Source organism: Melozone crissalis, unplaced genomic scaffold (assembly GCF_028551555.1).
Source record: "Melozone crissalis strain CALT ecotype California unplaced genomic scaffold, PUWL_Pcris_2 ptg000019l_1, whole genome shotgun sequence".
Classification (NCBI taxonomy): Eukaryota; Metazoa; Chordata; class Aves; order Passeriformes; family Passerellidae; genus Melozone; species Melozone crissalis.
The window spans coordinates 12,101,594-12,120,041 of record NW_026535797.1 but is presented as its reverse complement, the minus strand read 5'-3'; the positions used below and the strand labels follow the sequence as shown (position 1 = coordinate 12,120,041).

Sequence of the window (18,448 nt, the reverse complement as noted above, 5' to 3'; positions counted from 1 at the left end):
TCACCTGTACAAATTGAAAAAAAAAAGACTGTAAATTGTCAGAAAGTCCTTTATGGCAAGATTTTGGTTTGGAAAGAGCAGACTTCACATGAAACTGTACTTTAAACATTACATTACTCCCAACAACAGCTTTCCAAATGATAACTTACTTTTTCTTTCTTCTTTTTCACAAGGAATTTATGAAGTCCAGCTTCTCTGGTGTCCAACTCTTCATCCAACAGTAAAGTGTAAATGAGATTGATTATTTTGAGTTCTTCCTGTGAAATGATTGTAATAAAAAAGTTAAAATTTCTGCTGCACAGAGGCACAGATGAAAAATTAATGCTTTTTGCAGTACCTGGTAGATGACCATCTGTGATTTCAGTTTCTTTACAGAGAGTTTGCGGACAAGCTCATCAAAATTTTGTGTTGTTTCCTTGATGGAAGCTTCAATTTTTTTCCATTCATTTCTCAGAAACTGGGGAAGGGAAGGACAAGAGCAGCAATATTACATCTGGAGGAACAAATAACTTTTTATGTCTCTCTCAATATATATCTATATACATGAGATGATGGAGAATGCACAACATACAAATGTATAATTCAGCCAAAAGGCCACAGAAATTACTTGTTTGGAAAGGGAGTTCTGCCAGGCTACAAAGTTATGTTGTTCCAATACCACTTTGAAGAATAAATAAATTTTATTATTTTTGTATGGCATCAGCAACTCTGGGAATGAACCTGAAAAACACATTTTAGAAATACTGGTACATTTGTGAAGGAAAGTTACCTTCTTAGGATATCACATCTTTTACAGGTTTTTGCCCATAGTAATTGTTATAAATGGAGACTGCCTGATTCTGTCTGAGGTATGATTTATTTAATATGCCATGTGATCTTTGATGATCATTTATTCTTAGTTTATCCTATTTATTAGCATTCATTTTTAGAAGTTGCTTCTGAGAAAGACTGGAAGCTTTGGTCATGAGCACTGTGAACAAACCCATCTTTTCCTCATTTTAATTTACCTGTCTATAATCTTCTTTTTCTTCATTCAATTCATTGACTTTTTTTTCATATTCTTCAAATACTTTCTTTTCTTCTTCAGTCCAAAGATCCTCAGGTTTGGATAAAAAATCAGGTGGAGGAATATCCTGGAAGTATTGAAGAATAATATGTTTAAAAAGCAATATTAAGTCTACATCAGCACACTAAGAAACTACAGCATGCACTAAATTTAATAAAAGGTATTTCTTAGTAAGGTACAAGTCTTAAGTTAAAGTAACATATATATTCTGTTGCTTTGGTCTGTTACTTGCACCAGTAATTTTAGTGTATCTATATTGTCTATATATCATATATATATGTAGACTCGCTGGCTTACAGGAATTCACTACTGGATCTTGCAAAATACAAGAACTTCATACTCCAATACTACTGGCAGTACAAGATACTCCAAATTTTCTGTTTCAGAACCCCAAACCTAACTCCATGCTCATATAAGCTTCTATGTGGAGTCCTAATATTCCAAAACAGATTGATTTCAGAGGACTGCTTGGGTCTACCAACCCTTTTTCTGTGGCCCTCCTTCATATCCTTTCCTTTCTCTATTGCTGTGCTATCTATATTTGGTGAATTAAATGAAACAAAGTGCTTTTCTGTATGATCACAGCCTTCCCCCAGCAATATAGGTGTTATAATGGTAATATCTTAGATGTACATTAAATAGATGGTGTTCCAGAGTATTCCAATGTGATAGGAATAGATGTTGATAGGTAATTCTACACGGGCAGTAAAATCTTGTGGTCTTTTTTTGTGTGTGCTCTCTTATAGAGTCCCTCTGGTCATAATGCAATTCTGCAGTTCTCCAGCTTTTTGTGGCCACTGAGTTTGGAGATATTTGCTGGTTGAATTTCACATTGCCAGAAGAGCCCACAGGTTTCCTAAAGGACATGGCAGAAACACATCTCACCATTTTCAAAATGTCTTCCCTCCTGAGTTCCAGCACTCCACCCATCATTTCCTCAAGAGCACGCAGTCGATCATCATCCTGGGAAGAACCACAAAAAATATTTGAAGGTACAAAAGGAAGTGTAGCAATTGCAAGTTTTGGGCATGATAACAGTATTTACCTCTAGATTATTCAGCGTGTAAAAGCAGATTGATGCTTTTTGGGGATGTGTGTGAAACAGGCCAAAAGTTTCAGTTCTTTCTGGTAAAGTTACTTATATGCCAAATAACTTACTAGAACTGCCATTTTGGCCGTTTTGGAAAGAACACAGGCATAGGTTACTCCTGACAAGCTATGAAGAAGGAAATTGTAATTGTGCATCTGTTTTGGAGACAGAACCATCTTAGTTTTTTTATAGATGCATTTTAAAGCCAGAGGAAAGCAGTACAGTCTTCTAGTCTGAACCATGGAGAAGAGAGGCTGCTGAATCAACAAACACATACCAAGCAAAAAGATCTTGATTGAGGAGAGGCATGAATTTGCACAAGTATCTAGCTCCCAGCCACCTGATATGGTATTTTAAATTGCCCCTAAGCCCATGTTTAAAAACTGTGAGTCTAACATTCTATCTTTTCTTCCCCCAGCTGACCTATGTAGTTCTGATTGTAAACAGTAATAAGAAGGAAGAGGCACATATCTTCAATACCTACCAGTTTAGATTTATTCTCTCATACTACATTACTGGAATGTTTCAGTGCTGCAATAATTAAACAGCCTAAACAGAGACAATGGGGATGTAAAAGGGATGTTTCTTCACTTACTGTAGCAGCAAGGCGTCTTTCCTTTTCAAGCTTAGCCAGCATTTCTGCCTGCTCTTTCTCCTCTTCAGTCATGTATTTCTCAGCTTTAATCTGAAGGCAGAAAATGAAGAAGTTTGTATCAGGGTTCTTTTCTCCAAATGTGATCACAGGGACTAAGAACCTTTGGAAAAATGGTAGTCCTGGTTTTGGCTGGGATGGAGTTTATTTTCTTCCAAGCAGCTGGTGTACAGTGCATCCCACAGCCTGGGGATTGCCATGTTGGTGGTGAGCAGTTCTTTTTCATTTGCATCAGTTGTTTTGTTTTGGCTTTATTTCTTTCTCTTTATTTCTTTATCTTTTAATTATTTTCCTCTTAATTACATTTATGATTATGTTTTAATTACATTAATTACACTATTATTATCATTGTTGTCATTATTATAATATTTTATTTCAGTTATGAAACTGTTCTAATCTCAACCCATGAGTTTTCTCACTTTTACCCTTCCAATTGTTTCCCTCACCCTGGTGAGAAGGGGCAGTGAGTGAGCAGCTGTGTGGTGCATAGTTGCTGACTGGGGTTAAAGCATGACAATGGTGTACTACAAATTCTCAATGCTTGCTGTATCTCTGCTCTATGACAATATTCCTCAAGTTGAAAATTCTCATTTTGAACAGCAACAGAAACTACATTTAAACATCCTAAAATATAAACCATCATCACTTTTGTTGCTAACATTTAAATATCCTAAAATATAAACCATCATTATTTTGTTGCTATTGTTGCTATAGTTGTGTTTTGTGTATGCCTTCTCTTATAGTGGGATAACATGGACTGGTGAGAGAGTAAAGAAAAATGGGAAAAGATTGACCACACCAGCAGATAAGATCAGTGGAATTTACTGCACAAGAAATATGGTGTTTCTTTGTAAATAATTAATTGAATTTATAAGTACATTACTAAGTATGCTCTAATACTTAGATTTTTAGTTTAAAACTACTTTGTTTCAAAATGGCACTCAGAGAAAACAGAGAAACCCTTAACTATAGAAGCAATTCCTGAAAACCTGGTTTATATGTTAGAAACAAAGAATTTCTGTCTCATTTATGGGCATTTTTAAAACTTTTAACAGCAATAAATTAAGTTTGTATACATTTTTCATTTCAGATCAACTTATTAAGGCTTTTCTCCCTAAAAAGGAAAGGGAAGAAAATGGGCCAAAAAGATGATTTTAAGTATACAGAAACCCTCTGCTTGAGGGTTTTTCAGTATTGACACAATGTGTGGAAATGACAAGAATTAGAAAGCTGGGTTTGAATGGGTCAAATACAAAGATGCATTTTTCAGACACCTCTGAATCCTGAACGGTGAGCACTCGCTCTGGAATCTCATCATCTGTAAAGTCTGGCTCCCACAATTCCACTTGAATGTCAAGCTGCTCCAAGATTTCTTGGATCTTCAGGTTTCTTTCTTTCACTCGTGCTATCTCCTGCTCCTTTTTTTGTACAATGATGTCAAATTCCTCATTAAAAGCAGCCTTCACTTTGTAAATGACTTCCTGGAATACCAAAAAAGGAAACAGCAGCACTGTTCAGATCACATCCATCCAAGTATATATACTACTCCTCAAACCATCAGAATCATGAATGTATTTGTGTGTGTGGCAAGGAAATAAATGGTAAAACTTTTTTGTGAAAATTGTAAGCATAGAGTTCAAGTTTGTTAAATGGACTTTGGCAGATGATCTCTTTTTTTCTTTTTTTTTTTCCCCAGAAATTTTTATTCATTTTCTGCCATACATTTGGCATTTAAGAAAGAGTCTGAAGGAAATATGCTGCTGCCAAAGCTAGATAAAAAATTTGGCTCCTCTATTTGCTTCTTCTTTGGCCCTCTCCAGGTAAAAGAAGGAGGAGCTTCAAAGAAAAACACATGTGACCTGTAAATCTAGAGACTGTGAATCACAGGTGCAGGGAGGCAAAGGATATACTTTCCTGATGCAACCTGCAGTTTCAATAGGCTTCCAGGTAAGTAAAATGTGCCCATTAAACAAACATTGGAAACTGAATTTTTAAGAACATCTCAGACCTTAGAATCATCTAAAAAAGCCTGTATTCTTAGTGGATAAATTCTTCTAGCATAAAGAATTGATCTCAACAAAGAAAAGCAGAAATTTAAATAGGGTAAAGCATATGTCTCTCTTACTGTGTCAATTTACTAAAATGCACCATGAAAAGGATACAGATACCCTGAAACTGGATAACCAATTTCATAAAATCTTGTTCTTGCACACCCAAGCTGGCAAAGCCACAGCAGTTTGTGCATGTATCAGCTTTTGTCTCAGTTACTCAGAGACTGGTGCCTGTCTCCAGTGTTTAGTGTCAGTATGTCCAAAATCTAACAGTGGCTGTGACTGGTGTAAAAACCAACAGATACAAGAGTGTCACTGCAGCAGGACAGGTTTCAGAAGATATCACCTTCAACAATATTGTCTGATTGAGTTTCTGCTCCTTTGTGTGCAGGTCACACTGGTGGTAGAGGATAGATGTGTCCCCACCATACTGAGAGCTCAGGCTTCCATTGAGGCAGAGAGGTGCACCATGATCAGCCACTTCCCATGCTGCCCCCTCTCCTTCCTCAGATAAACCAATCTCAGAGTCAAGATTTTTCTTCTGAGCCTGCATATCAGAAACATGGCAACTGTGTTAAGTTTGTACACGATCCAGTGGCACACAATGAAGAAAATTCTAGAGGTTATATTCTTCAATTAACTCAGTGATCAAAATAATCCAAGTTGAAATGATCATATCTGGAATACTGGGTCCATTTGTAGGTTCCCCAGTACAACACTGGGAATACTGAAGTAAGTCCAGTGATAAAGCACTAATATCAGTAAAGATTTAAAATATTTTGTATGTGAGGGCAGACTGAAAGAACTGGAATTGTTTACCCTAGGAAGGAGAAGGCTTGGAGGGGTTCTTTTTCCTGTGAGGGTTGTCAAACATGAGAAAAGGTAGCTCAGAGAGCTTATGGATTCTTTCACCATGGAGATATTCCAAGCCTCACGGGACATAGCCCTGAGTAAATGCTCTAGGAATGCTGGACTAGATAATTTCCAAAGGGCTCTTCTAACCTCAGCTATTGTGTGATTATTTAAGACTAATACATTTTTTTTTAACAACATTTCACCTTGATTTATGTTTTTAAATTTTTTTGGCCAACTGCTAGAGCAAGAAAATGGGCCTTAGGAATGTAACTAGTTAAAGAAGTGATAAAATACCAACTGAGAAGATCTGATCTGTACCTGAAGATCAGCTGTCCGCTTTAACTGGAGAGCTTCCTTCAAAGTTTCCAGCTCTTCTTTACTACGTTCCTTCAGTGGAAAATTCCTCACTGCAAAATCCATATGGAAGCACTGCTCAAATTTAAAATAAAAAAATCCACAGTAAGGAGTTCTTCATCATGCTTCTATCAGTTCATTTGTTCATTACCTGAATGCTAAACAGTTACAGACTGCTTCAAATCAGGAATAAAACTGAGGATCAATTAGTACAGACAATGTATTAAATACATTGTATTTAATACATTGTTTTGTGATGTTTCCATCTTCTTCTGTCACCTGTGCATTAAAATTGTATTTTAAAAAATAATCCATGGGTGTGGCCTCTTTATCCATCTTTATTCACAGAATTAAATCAGAACTAGTTTGTTTGGTTTTTTTGTAAAATGAGTTGGTCTTTCACTACCCTTGGGATCACTCAGAATCATCAGTTTGACTCATCTCCCTCTATTCAAAAGGAAAAATTGGGTTCAAATTTTGCTTTTATGTTCTCTGTAGCAGAAGTCATATGGACTGACAAGGAAAAATAGTATTTACTTCTTCTTTTAGCAATAATGTGTAAATATATTGTCTGAGATCAAGGAATTAGAGTTCCCTATTTGCTTATCAGCACTACTTTCCACTTTAGAAGGTAAAATTCATCAGGCTCAGACAAAATTAACAGAATAAAAGATTTCCCCAAGCCTTGGGAAGAAGTGAAGTTTTTCCCACACCGTAAGCAAATCAGAAATGCATTGTTTTGTCTCTGTACCTTAAGGAATAAATAACCTACTGCAGAAAATATCTTAGAAAGCAGAAGTTACCTTAACTGCACGTTCTTTTACACACATGTTATCCCAGCACTCAAATTTGATTAAATCCTGCAAATAGCGGTAGGATAAAATCTCCATCTCAATCTCCCTCTTCGCCTTTTAAGACAAAGAAGAGAAAATAACAGAATGTGGTGCAAAGTAACAATTTATGGACAATTTGTATTGAGTTACTAAAAGAAGACTAACAAATGAAATGAATTATCACTATTTCATCATCTTAGACTATCACAGCTGTCTTCTCCAAAAACTATCTGCATAGTACTGAAGGCATCATTTTCTAGAAGAAAAGCATTCTAGATCTTAAGCAACAATCCCAAGGCCACAGTGTGAGATTTATAGTTTCTGGCATAAATCATATTCCAATTTGCCTTGTCTGCCTCAGCAGTTTCACCTGCTTCAAAAGTGACTTTAAATACTTTCCTGGTTTTCTGCTTCTCAGCAGTGAACAGCAACTTTGTGCTAATCCTCTGTTATTTAATAACTTTTCTCCTTTACACTGATAGTTTTAAAATGTTCTCCCATTCTGCCATACCCTGGCCACATCTTCTTCAGCCTCTGCTTGCACTTGTTCCTGTTCTTCTAAATCCAGGTTGAACTCCCCATGCTCGAGTTTCTCAATGTCTGGCACCTGCTCATTTTCATGCATCATTTTCTGAATCTGTTTTTATTTAAAAAAATATAAGGAATAAAAAGTAATTTGAGTGTGAATAGAGGAACTGCTATTTTTAACTTGACATCAGAGAAAATTATTTTAATTATCTGCAGTTTTAACTGCCTTATGGGAAGAAACAGAAGAAAAAGGAGAGGACAGTCTTTTTTATAATGGAAGGTTGTTAGACAGGCAGAAATTAGCTTGCTGAAGGGGCAGATAGCTCAAGGTACGAGGCTGGCACAAAATATTCATTTGGAGCAAAGGAAAATGACAAGCAGACAGTAGCTCCTGGCAGTTTCAGCATTGGTCCCTGAAGAGGCACATCTCTTTAATACCTGTCTGCTCAGAGTCTATGACAAAAATGTAACTGAGCACTAGGGCTCACAGCCATAAAGGAAGTGTTCTTATAAACAAAACTGGGAAGCTGAGCCATTACCCTGGTAAGAAACTCACAGTTTCACGCAGTTTTCTAATTCCCATTTGCACCTCTTTCTTCTGGTTAGCAAACCTCAGAGTCTCTTCTCTCATAACCTGACATACAACCAATGCATTGTTGAAAGGCAAAAAAAAAAAAGGCAAGAGAAAAAAAAAATCAGAAGTAATCTAAAAGAACATTATCTTTACAGAAAATAAAATGCCAGAGGGGGTTAATAACTGAAACAGACACAACCCTAATTCAATAGGATGATCCTCAGAATTGCACAAGAGAAAACAGATTTTACAGCCAGGTCACATTGTAAACTGGTTGTACGGCAATAGCACTTGAAAAAAAGAAAATACTAAAGAAAGATGTAATTACAACTGCAATGCTTACAGACACGTTAAACTGCATAAAGCCTACTCCCAGAATTTTTTAATCCTTAGATTTTTCATTGTGGAAAATTTTCACTGTTTTCACTTTTCATTCAGTAATCTGCTTGGTTTCTGGTAATAATCATCTTGACAACTTTTTGACATATAGTATAAAAAGTTTTTAAGTTTCTAAAATAAGTGAATTTGTCAGGCTTTTTTCCCCCTTGTTTTTATTTGCCTTTTTTTTTTTGCATACTCCTTGTATAGAACTATTCTTCTGGTCTTCAGAGCTCCTATTGTGCTAGGCACCTTCTCTGATGTGTTTATAACCTTGGCCTTTGGCCTAGAATTTCTACAAGTCTAGATCACAATGGTTAAAGAAAGGATCACAATGTGAGAAAAACTTTTGAAACTAGATCTGTTTACAGCAAATACTTTGGTAACCCAAGTGACTAATGACCCTTGAAAACTCTGGTTTTGATTAATACTTTACATTTGATTAATGTTTTTTGAAAGTACCTTCTGTATTTTCTGGCCCATCCATGTCATGCCATCAGTATCTGTGACGTCTCCATCTTCTTCTGTCACCTGTGCATGAAAAGATTTCAGTGGTGCCTCATGATATTTATATTAAGGATATAAGCAACTAGCTCAGGTACCATAAGAGTGAGTGACAGAAAGATGGAAATGAAAGAAAAAGTGGACTCCCATTAGAAACACCACCACCACCAAATTAGAGGGTGCAACAATTTTGTTGCTTAACTAGTCCCCAGATCTGATCCTGCAAACTCTTGCTATTATGCACAGCCTTTTGACTGAAAGGATTGACTGGACTAATCTCTGTAATCCCTATTTTGATTGGTTTCAATGAAAAGCCATACAATTAGTAACACACAATGTATAGCAGTAACATCTTACTGGGAAGAACATGTAACTTCACATGAGGAGAAACTGACATTCACAGAGTTTTCTGTGGCTGAGGAAACCAAGTGAAACTCAAGATGTGAATGTCATCTTCACATAAATATCCCATTTCTTTGATAGTACTCTTTCAGAAAGTACTATTTAAGCATATTCAGCCAATCCTCAAGGGTATTCTTCCACTTTAACAAAAGGATCAGTGTATTAAGGACAATTTTTATAATGTAAAATTTTAGGATAATGATCAAACTTCTTCCCCCCATAAAAATAAAGAAAGCACTTTAAATTTCTTTACTGAAAATGATTTTGATGTGGATTCTGGGTCAAAATTCCATTCTGCCATAGATTTTAAAACAGAGTCTTCAGCTGAAATAGAGTTGTTCAATATATCATGTAGAGATTGCCAGTAATGAGCAGCTTTTTCAACTTCAGTTTTCTTTGTCTCCCTGGTAAACAGAAAGGGAACTGATGTATTTTTCATATATTATGAAAAAGGACAAAGTATTAAATATTCTTTATAACACAATTATAAACTTGTTAAAAATGCATATTCAATATTTTTGTATTGTTTGAGTTCTAGAATTGCACAGAAATAAAAGTTCTGAAAGATGGATTACCCATATTAGAAATATTGCTCTGACAGAGTCATCTTTATTAATCTACCTGAACACTTATTTTCCTGCAGGAAAGCTGTACTTTCAAGTGCCTCTTACTCCTAATGTCTGCTAAGAGCTCTCTACAGGCACAGTAGAATTTCCATTAAAGCTGTGATGTCTCCTTTTCACTGAGTTAAAATAATATCTTAGATTACATCCCTTACATGCCCAGAAAGGCCTTTCCAGAGCTGATGTGAGAATGGTAAGAGGTATCAGGTTATGTTTAGTAAGTCCAAGTGCCAAGTCCTGCATTTGGCCACAATAACCCCCTGCAGTGTTACAGGCTGGGGACGGTGTGGCTGGACAGTGCCCAGGCAGAAAGGGACCTGGGGTGCTGGTTGCCATGAACATGAGCCAGCAGTGTGCCCTGATGGCCAGAAAAGCCAATGGCATCCTGGCCTGGATTGGGAACAGTGTGGCCAGCAGGAGCAGGGAGGTCATTCTGCCCCTGTTCTCAGCACTGGTGAGGCCACACCCTGAGTGCTGTGTCCAGCTCTGGCCCCTCAGGTTGGGAAGGACGTCGGGACGCTGGAGCACGTCCAGAGGAGGCAACGAGGCTGGTGAGGAGCTGGGAACACAAACCCTGTGAGGAACCACTGAGGGAGCTGGGGGTGCTCAGCCTGGAGAAAAGGAGACTCAGGGGTGACCTCATCACCATCTACAGCTCCCTGAAAGGTGTAGCCAGGTGGGGGTTGGTCTCTTTCCCCAGGCAGCAACTGATAGAACCAGAGGACATACAGTCTCAAGCTGCACCAAGGGAAATATAGGTTGGATATTAGGAAAAAGTTTTTATGGAAAGATGATAAAGTACTGGAATGGCCTGCCCAGGGAGGTGGTGGAGTCACCATCCCTGGATGTGTTCAAAAAATGATTGGACGTGGCACTCAGTGCCATGGTTTAGGGCATGGGTTGGACTTGATGATCTTGAAGGTCTCTTCCAACTCAGTGATTCCGTAAAAATTCTCAGAAGATATTCCTGTATGTTGTGCTGCAATCAGACCCAAAGTGTAAGACTTTTCCTGAGCTAGGGAGGTCAGGCTGCCTCAAAAGATGAAAGGAATGATTTTATTTCTATCCAACTCTTCTCCTTACTTTGAGACTAGGAAAAACAAGTCTAGAATCACAAGTAGAGGGAAAAATTTATCAAGATACAAGAAATGACACAATCAATATTAGTCTGCCACTTTATACATACTTCCACTTCAGACACACCAGGGCACAATCATTTTCACCGTTAACTAGGATGAAATTGCCATCCAGGGAGAATATCATGGATCTGATTCCCCCTCCTTGATATGAGTGACAATGGTTTTGAGCGAGAACATCCTAGAGAAGTCATAGAAGCAGTATCAGCAAATATGTTTTTATAATAGAATATGTCTTTAAAATATTTTTATTACTTAGATTTAAAAAATATTTAAATGTTTCTTTATTTTTAGATAAAATTCAATCCAAAATGGCAGTACAAAGTACATAAAATACTAGGGTTTTTAAGTTTAAAAAGGTTTGACTACACATGGGACAAGTTTGTGGTATATTGATTTTGCAGGAGGTGAGAACAGTAGCAAAATTATTGATACTAAAATTTACTGAAGAAGGAAGTAAGTGGTTTGTTTGCTTTTTTTTTATGTATACATACTCATTATAAAAATAATTGTCTTGTATAATGCTAAGCCAGTTCATTTTCAACATAAATTTTTCTCACACAACTTCTATTCAAGTGAGGAAAAGTTTACAGTTCAAGGAAGTAATTTCCACACTTTTGTCTCACATAAATCAAACAAAGCCTGTGCCCAGACGCCCACCTACCAGAGTAGAAGTATTGTAGATAAACAAAACTCCATCCTTGGCTGCTGCTGCCAGCCACTGGCTGTTGGATGATAAACAGAGCAAGCCTGATCCAAGCTGTTTGCTAGGAACTGTCAGTTCTGATGAAAATATTGTTGGACCTCCGAACGTAGTCTGCCAAACAAGCAAAAGGTTAGCAGCAGTTCAGATGATATCTATGCCATTTTGAGAAAATTAATGAGAGGTTTGTGGGTTACCACATGCATTGCAGTTTAAATTGTTGTTGGATTACTGAGCTGAGGAAGTAGTGCCATTGCTGTGCTGCTGATTGCTTCTCATCTCTGCAAAAGGGTCTGGATTCAGTACGTTCAAGCCTGAATTTCTTGGCTCAGAAAGGATGGGACATGTCAAGGAGGAATCTGACCTTAAATTCACCTTTTTACCTGCCTTGACTCATAAACTCTGGGAGACCTATGAGCTGCAGAGAGCTGCAGCTCTCAGTGAGAGTGGCTTCCTGAAGCCCCCACTGCTGCCTTGCGAGGCTGGGCTGGGATTGCATTTGAAAGTCCTGGGCTGATGTTGGCTCAGTCCCTTCAAGAGCTGCATGTCCTCAGAGCAGACTGCACAAACCCACAGCTCCAGCACAGAAGCCACTTTTAAGTGCCTGCAAGCTGTGTGGATTTTAAGAATCAAATAATAGAACAAGGACATTGTTTTTGCCAGTTTTCTGAGCAAGTGGTAAGATACTGAAAGTTGATAAGTATGTATGGAGTAGGTATTTTGACCAGAGAAAAGATTTCTTTAAGATAATATCCTGCTATATTAATTTCATCTGCAGCCTTTGTTTTTATTTAGCTGTATTTAACCACCACCCAAAATAATGCAACTTCAGAGAATTACCACTTCAGAGAGCTGGTATTGACAGATGAGAGGTGCACAGGAGCAGTAGCCATACACAATGTTATTCTTCAGTCTGACTGCTGAGCTCAAAGGGTAATCCACATCATATTGCTTCTTTTTCAGGTCACTAGCATTAAACATTCCTTGTTCATTCACACAGTTTTCATTATCTAAAGGATTGACAAAAGAAAGAGAGAGGAAGAAGAGGCATGATTACCATTAATACAGGTGCTTTGCCTATCATGTAGTTATGAAAATGATCCTCAGCAAGGAGTGAGCATGAGGTGAGTTTTCAGGGAAGTGACTGGAAATTAATTAGCACTTATATTTAACACCAGCTCAGTGAGCTGTGCTGGTGCAGGACACTGCAGTGAAGCAGAGCAATAGCTGTACTGGCTCTAAAGAAGTACTGGAAACACTTTAACCACCATGATGTGACTATTTGCATGCACTAATTTACTCTGCTTCTTGGGTATTACGTCAACATAATTAGTGCTAATTAGTTTGCATGCAGGTTCATGTCACCACTGCCTTCATCTAGAACTTGTTTTAGGAATCTCTGCCATGAAGAACACACAGCCTGGGTGGTATTGGTTAAAGCACTGCAGTTCACATCTTCAAAAGGGCATTTTATTTGTTGAGAAAATTAATATATTTTATTAGTTAATAAAAGTTAGTCATATAAAGGTAATATATTTTATTAATTCCCTAATTTGAGCTTTAAAGGGACACCAGACATTAAGACTGACAAGGCACCTGATATAAAACTGAAATGAAGACAATAACTGTAGTTCTTCAGCAGCTTTGAAAATAAAGCCCCATTTTATATATCTAAACACAGGCAGAAAAATAAGTCCAAAATTAGTGAATATTTAAAGAAAATACTAACTTTGTTGAAAACTACAAAACTACTTTTTGAAAAGTTTGCAAAATGTAAGGCCTTTTCAAAATTAAATGTAAATAACTTGAAAATCTGACACTAGCCTTAATTGCCCTAGAAAATGAAAGTATCTATTTCAATTTTTACCTGTTATCATTGCTGAAGTCAGATGAAAAATTTCCAGTCTTCCTTGTTGGTCCTCTGCTACATTAAGAAGTACCACCACTTTAACTAAGTCATGCTTTAAGTCAGGAGTTACAGAAAGATGGAGCACTTCATCTTCCAGTACTGAAGCGGGTAAGGAACATCAATGGAAATTGTTACTGTGGCATGGTAACATTGTTTTTATTAAAATATCCTGTGACAAAAAATGAGACTCCTGTTGGGAACACAGCTCAGGAGTGCTGCATGCACTCAACTCCCCTTGAGGCACTGGGTGCTGGGAATCCCTAAACACCAGCACATTAATATTACATTAAATAGTTAAATCTGAATTTACCTCAAGCTTGAATTGTAGCAATTTTGAGGCTATCTGATGATAACTGCCAGATAAAGAACAGAAAAACCCTCCTCTAACAAATCCTCCAGACAATGAGAATATATATGATCAGGAAAATTACATAAGTTATTTAAGGAGATATAGTTCTGTTTGCTAAACCAATTAAAATGATAAAATAATGTCCTTTATATTTAAAATTATGGTGAAGATCTATACACACAGATATGATCTGTACGAATAATGCTTTTGGAAAAATAAATTCACAATTTCCAAATTTTTTTTGTGAGTTAAAATTCATCATATTTTATTCCTCACTATCAATCATCAAAGCTGACCATTTCAGCAGTTCCCATGTAAAAGATGTCTGTGGTAGAAATTTGAAGTAGGAGATTGAACAATGATTATAACCTACAGCACTTTAGTCCAAATTCTCACAGAGTTCTTTAGTTCTTTGCCATCACTATTAATTTTATGCTGGAGCTGTGATCAGTTTGTCAGTTAGTGCATTCTTTTCCCTGTGGGTTATACATACTTTGAAAGAAAGGTAATATTGGTACATTTGCTAACTAAAATTACAAAGGGGAAAACAAAAGCAAAAACCAGAACCAACCAACCAAACCCACCAAAACAAAAAACCGCAAAAAGAACTCTGGCCCTTAGAAAACAGGTGGCAAGAATATGTTTAGTCCCCCAAGAAAATTAATAGAAGGAAGGTGAATGGCTTAGACAGAATTAGAATTATATTTAAATGCATAAAATAGAGAAAAGAGAATGTAAATAATGTTGTTACATGTATTACCTGTATATCCCAGAACCTGAAACAATTTTGATGGACGAGCATCTAGAATAAAGATGTGTCCTTCTGTAGCTCTGGCAATGAGGAACTGACCAATCTGATCATAACTAGGTAAAATGCAAGTCCAAATAGAAATCAATTCAATACAGTCAACAAAGAGTCAAATAATTTCACTCCCATAACTTGCCTAAATGCAGCAACATAAACTTCAGCTCCTGGGTTTGCAGTTTAGGGTCAGATATAAAGCTCAGTACTATGAGTGCAGTTTCTAATTGAGTGAGAGGTCAATTTAAAGTTGATCATACTCCACAGCAGTCTGCATTAACAACTTCGTTAAGTCTAAATTTCTTTTACATTCACTATTTTGGAAATAAAACTATTACACAGATCTTGACATTATTTTGAAAAAAAAACATTTTTGCATTGATTTAATTTTGAACAACTTTGAACAAGTTGCTTTCTGTCTTTATTTTTAAAGTTCTGTCTTAGGTAGCTGTGAAGAGGGATACATCTGAGTCTCAAATAACAAGCAGATTTATATTAAAGTTTAACAGTTCAAAATCCATTCTATCTTTTGCAAAGGAGAGTAAAATACTCTCCGATTTTTCAAAAATTGTGGCAGGGGGGAGAAACCCAACCAACAGAAAACCCCAACCAAACACCAAAAGCCTTTTAGATAACTAGAGCTAATTACAAGAGGACTGGTAATCTCCAGAACTTCAAGTAAATGAATAATTAGCAATGGTAAAAAAATCCACCATATAGAAAGAGATGACCAAAAGGCTTAAATTTAACTTCACAAAACCTTAAATTTATATTCAGTGAGAAATAACCCTCTAAAGTGAGATACATGGAATTGTGCATAATTACTGCATATGGTGATTTTTCAGAAAGGATCTTATACATCAGTATCTTCTGTGTTCAGTTAAACCTTCTTAAAATACAGATTTATTATATTTCTCTCATATAAATCCTGTTACTGCCTCTTGCAAGTAATTCAGAATATGCTCAAAAAATGTAGAAGCTATTAAAATATTTCAATTTTTTATTTGTAGAATAAAAAAGTCAATTTTTTTTTGTTCAACTAATATCAATAATCAAGCAATAAACTGACAATATCTCTACCCTACTACATACTTACTGCAAAGACAGCACTGGAAGTTTGGAAAGAAAAGTTTTGTGAACAACCCTTGGAGCTTCAGCTTTGGTAACATCAAGGAAACAGATTTGACCTCTTTGGGTCCCTACAGCAACACTCTTGGAGGAGGGACTGCAAGCCATAGAAGTTGCCTGGTTGAGAAGTAGAAGATACTTAACAATTCAACATATTTTTATATATTATGCTATTTGCTAGCATGCAATTTCCTTTGCTATTTAAAAGTCCCTAAAATTTGAAGAAGAAACCACAAGTGGTTTATTTAAAAAACATGTTTTTAACAAAGAAAGTATTTAGAGACATAATGGAAATTTTATCTATGCTTTGTAGCTACACATCAAAACTTAATTCTGTTCTTTGCAGAGAAAAAAACAACCATTATACCCACTCTCTAGATTTTAAGTGAAAGAAGTTTCACCTAAATAAAACAGTGAGTGCACTGTTGTGTGTATAGCTGTTATAGAAAGGGGTTTTATTCTTTACTATGTCAGATTTCAGGGTCTGAATGCATCTTAAATCAGGACAAGACATTAACAGTTGGGAATACTTTTAGCAATTCAATTCTTAAAACCTGTTTTTCATTATCAGTCAAGGCATTTAGCTTATATACTTTTGAAACTTTTCTGTTACTCGTTTAAAAAAAAAAAAGGAATATCATAAAAATTTAGATTTTTTTACAAAGATATACTGAAAGATGCATCATGAGGACATTTGGCTGAAATGTTTCCTCTGCTTTGAAGTCAAGATAAAAACATGACAGGATTAGCTCAAGGGAACATTCTGAAAGATAATCTTTAAATCTCATTGATGGGTTGCTCAAAGACATTACTGAGCTTTCCTCTGCACTGATGGATGCAAATCTGTGGAATATGATGCTATCAATTTAAAAATACAGAAATTTTTAAGTATCAGTCATGATACAAGCTCCTGGTTACTTGTACCTCAGTATCAAGGTTTATCTTGCTGAGGAAAGTTCCATCTTCCAAGGACCAAACTTGTACTTCACCTGAAATTGTTACAGACTGTTGAACAGAGAAAAACAGAGTCAGAAGAGGATGAAACAACCAAATAGTCTGGAAGTGACTAGTGATCTCCTATAGAATATAGATTCAAATAATCACTGAGCATGGCAGATTAAGGTTTACTTGGGATTATTTAGCTTTTCATTAAATCCAGGTGCTGCAAGGTACATCAACTTAAGGAATATTTTCAATAATTTTTGTGCATTCCTGCAGCTTCTAGCAGAATGAGACAATTTAGGGCAAAATTTGTCAGCTTGACCAATATTAGCACTCCTGCCATCCTGCCAGCAATAGAACAACCTGCTTATAATTTTATTTGCAAAGGAAAGGCCTTGAGGAGAGGTCTCATTTTCTCACAGGAAAAATGATGGGTATCAAACAATTGAGTTCTTCCTATATCCAGGTAATTTTGTAATTCCATAATTACAAGCAGTAAGGCTTACAAGAAGTAAGGCTAGAGATCAGTCAACCTTCACACTACTCACACACAGTCAGGTAAAATTTAGCATTCCCATGCTAATGGTGAACAAAGTGATTCAGCCAAGTTAATAAACTATGACCCCAGGTTTTCTAGGCTGGCTACCTGGAGAAGTCATGGCTTGGAAATGAATTGGTGATTAAGATATATGTCTTGCAGGGGTAAAAGACAGTGAAAAGCAAGGAATTTCTAAGAATGGACAGGTGCATGAGTAAGGCCTTCTTGGTCCCTGGACTCAGCACAGAAGTATCTCTCAGGATGTTCCAATCTGTGCAGAGGGCTAAAAAGATCAGTAGCAATTGTTGGACAACATCAGTTCTCTGAACTGAATCCATCTTTTGCTCAGCTATCTTCCTGAACAATCTAAGTCACACAAATCAGCATCAGAACCAATACAACATAAATTATCCAACCTGAAACCCAGTATAAAAGTTCTGACCCTTTTATAGACTATAGCTGAATGAATGCTATTTACTTCCTTAATGAGAAGTTACATAACTGTAACAAATATCAGAACAATTTGATTTCTGCAAGGCTTTTCATTTTGTGCCTTAGAACATATTGGTTACCTGAAAAGAGCTATTATTCTCTATTACAAATAATACAATTACTTACCACACAGTAGCTGTTCCCTGGAGTAAGAAAATCAGCTGCCAGAAAACAACTGCTGGATGCATCCAAGAGTTTGACAGCTTCTCCACTATGGGCAGGTCTGTAACTATAGACTGTCCCCTGACAAATACAGAGAAATAATCCATCACTGGCATATGAAACTCTTCATTAGAAGCTTTTGAAGACTTAAAAAAACCCTCCCATCTTTCTGAGCTTCACTCTTTGAGCTTTTATATTTGACTCAAACCTTAGGTAAAATGTGCCTAGTAGGATTCATCTGAGTTTAGAGGATTATATTAATTTACCCTGGTTAATGTTAGTTCCTTTTAGAGCACTCCAGTTAACCATATTTTCAAGAAGTTTTGTTTCTCAAACTTGCTTTAATAAAGTAATTTAAACACACCCAATTTCACGTT

The 18,448-nt window shown here is 36.5% G+C and overlaps 1 protein-coding gene across 1 annotated transcript in view; it reads right to left on the bottom strand.

Moving 5' to 3' along the window:
* The window catches only part of CFAP43 (cilia and flagella associated protein 43), a 44,152-nt gene that overhangs the window by 10,180 nt on the left and 15,524 nt on the right, over positions 1–18,448 (bottom strand). The window contains exons 10-30 of the mRNA XM_054277287.1: positions 18,036–18,152; positions 16,862–16,942; positions 15,906–16,054; positions 14,768–14,871; positions 13,617–13,757; positions 12,590–12,759; positions 11,711–11,863; positions 11,097–11,227; positions 9,541–9,691; positions 8,844–8,912; positions 7,986–8,063; positions 7,413–7,538; positions 6,872–6,976; positions 6,033–6,143; positions 5,206–5,406; positions 4,083–4,289; positions 2,752–2,841; positions 1,952–2,029; positions 1,008–1,133; positions 338–457; positions 150–257 (exon numbers count right to left, since the gene is read on the bottom strand). Of these exons, the coding sequence (XP_054133262.1) occupies positions 150–257; positions 338–457; positions 1,008–1,133; positions 1,952–2,029; positions 2,752–2,841; positions 4,083–4,289; positions 5,206–5,406; positions 6,033–6,143; positions 6,872–6,976; positions 7,413–7,538; positions 7,986–8,063; positions 8,844–8,912; positions 9,541–9,691; positions 11,097–11,227; positions 11,711–11,863; positions 12,590–12,759; positions 13,617–13,757; positions 14,768–14,871; positions 15,906–16,054; positions 16,862–16,942; positions 18,036–18,152 (2,616 nt within the window). The remainder of the gene's footprint in view (positions 1–149; positions 258–337; positions 458–1,007; positions 1,134–1,951; positions 2,030–2,751; positions 2,842–4,082; positions 4,290–5,205; positions 5,407–6,032; positions 6,144–6,871; positions 6,977–7,412; positions 7,539–7,985; positions 8,064–8,843; positions 8,913–9,540; positions 9,692–11,096; positions 11,228–11,710; positions 11,864–12,589; positions 12,760–13,616; positions 13,758–14,767; positions 14,872–15,905; positions 16,055–16,861; positions 16,943–18,035; positions 18,153–18,448) is intronic.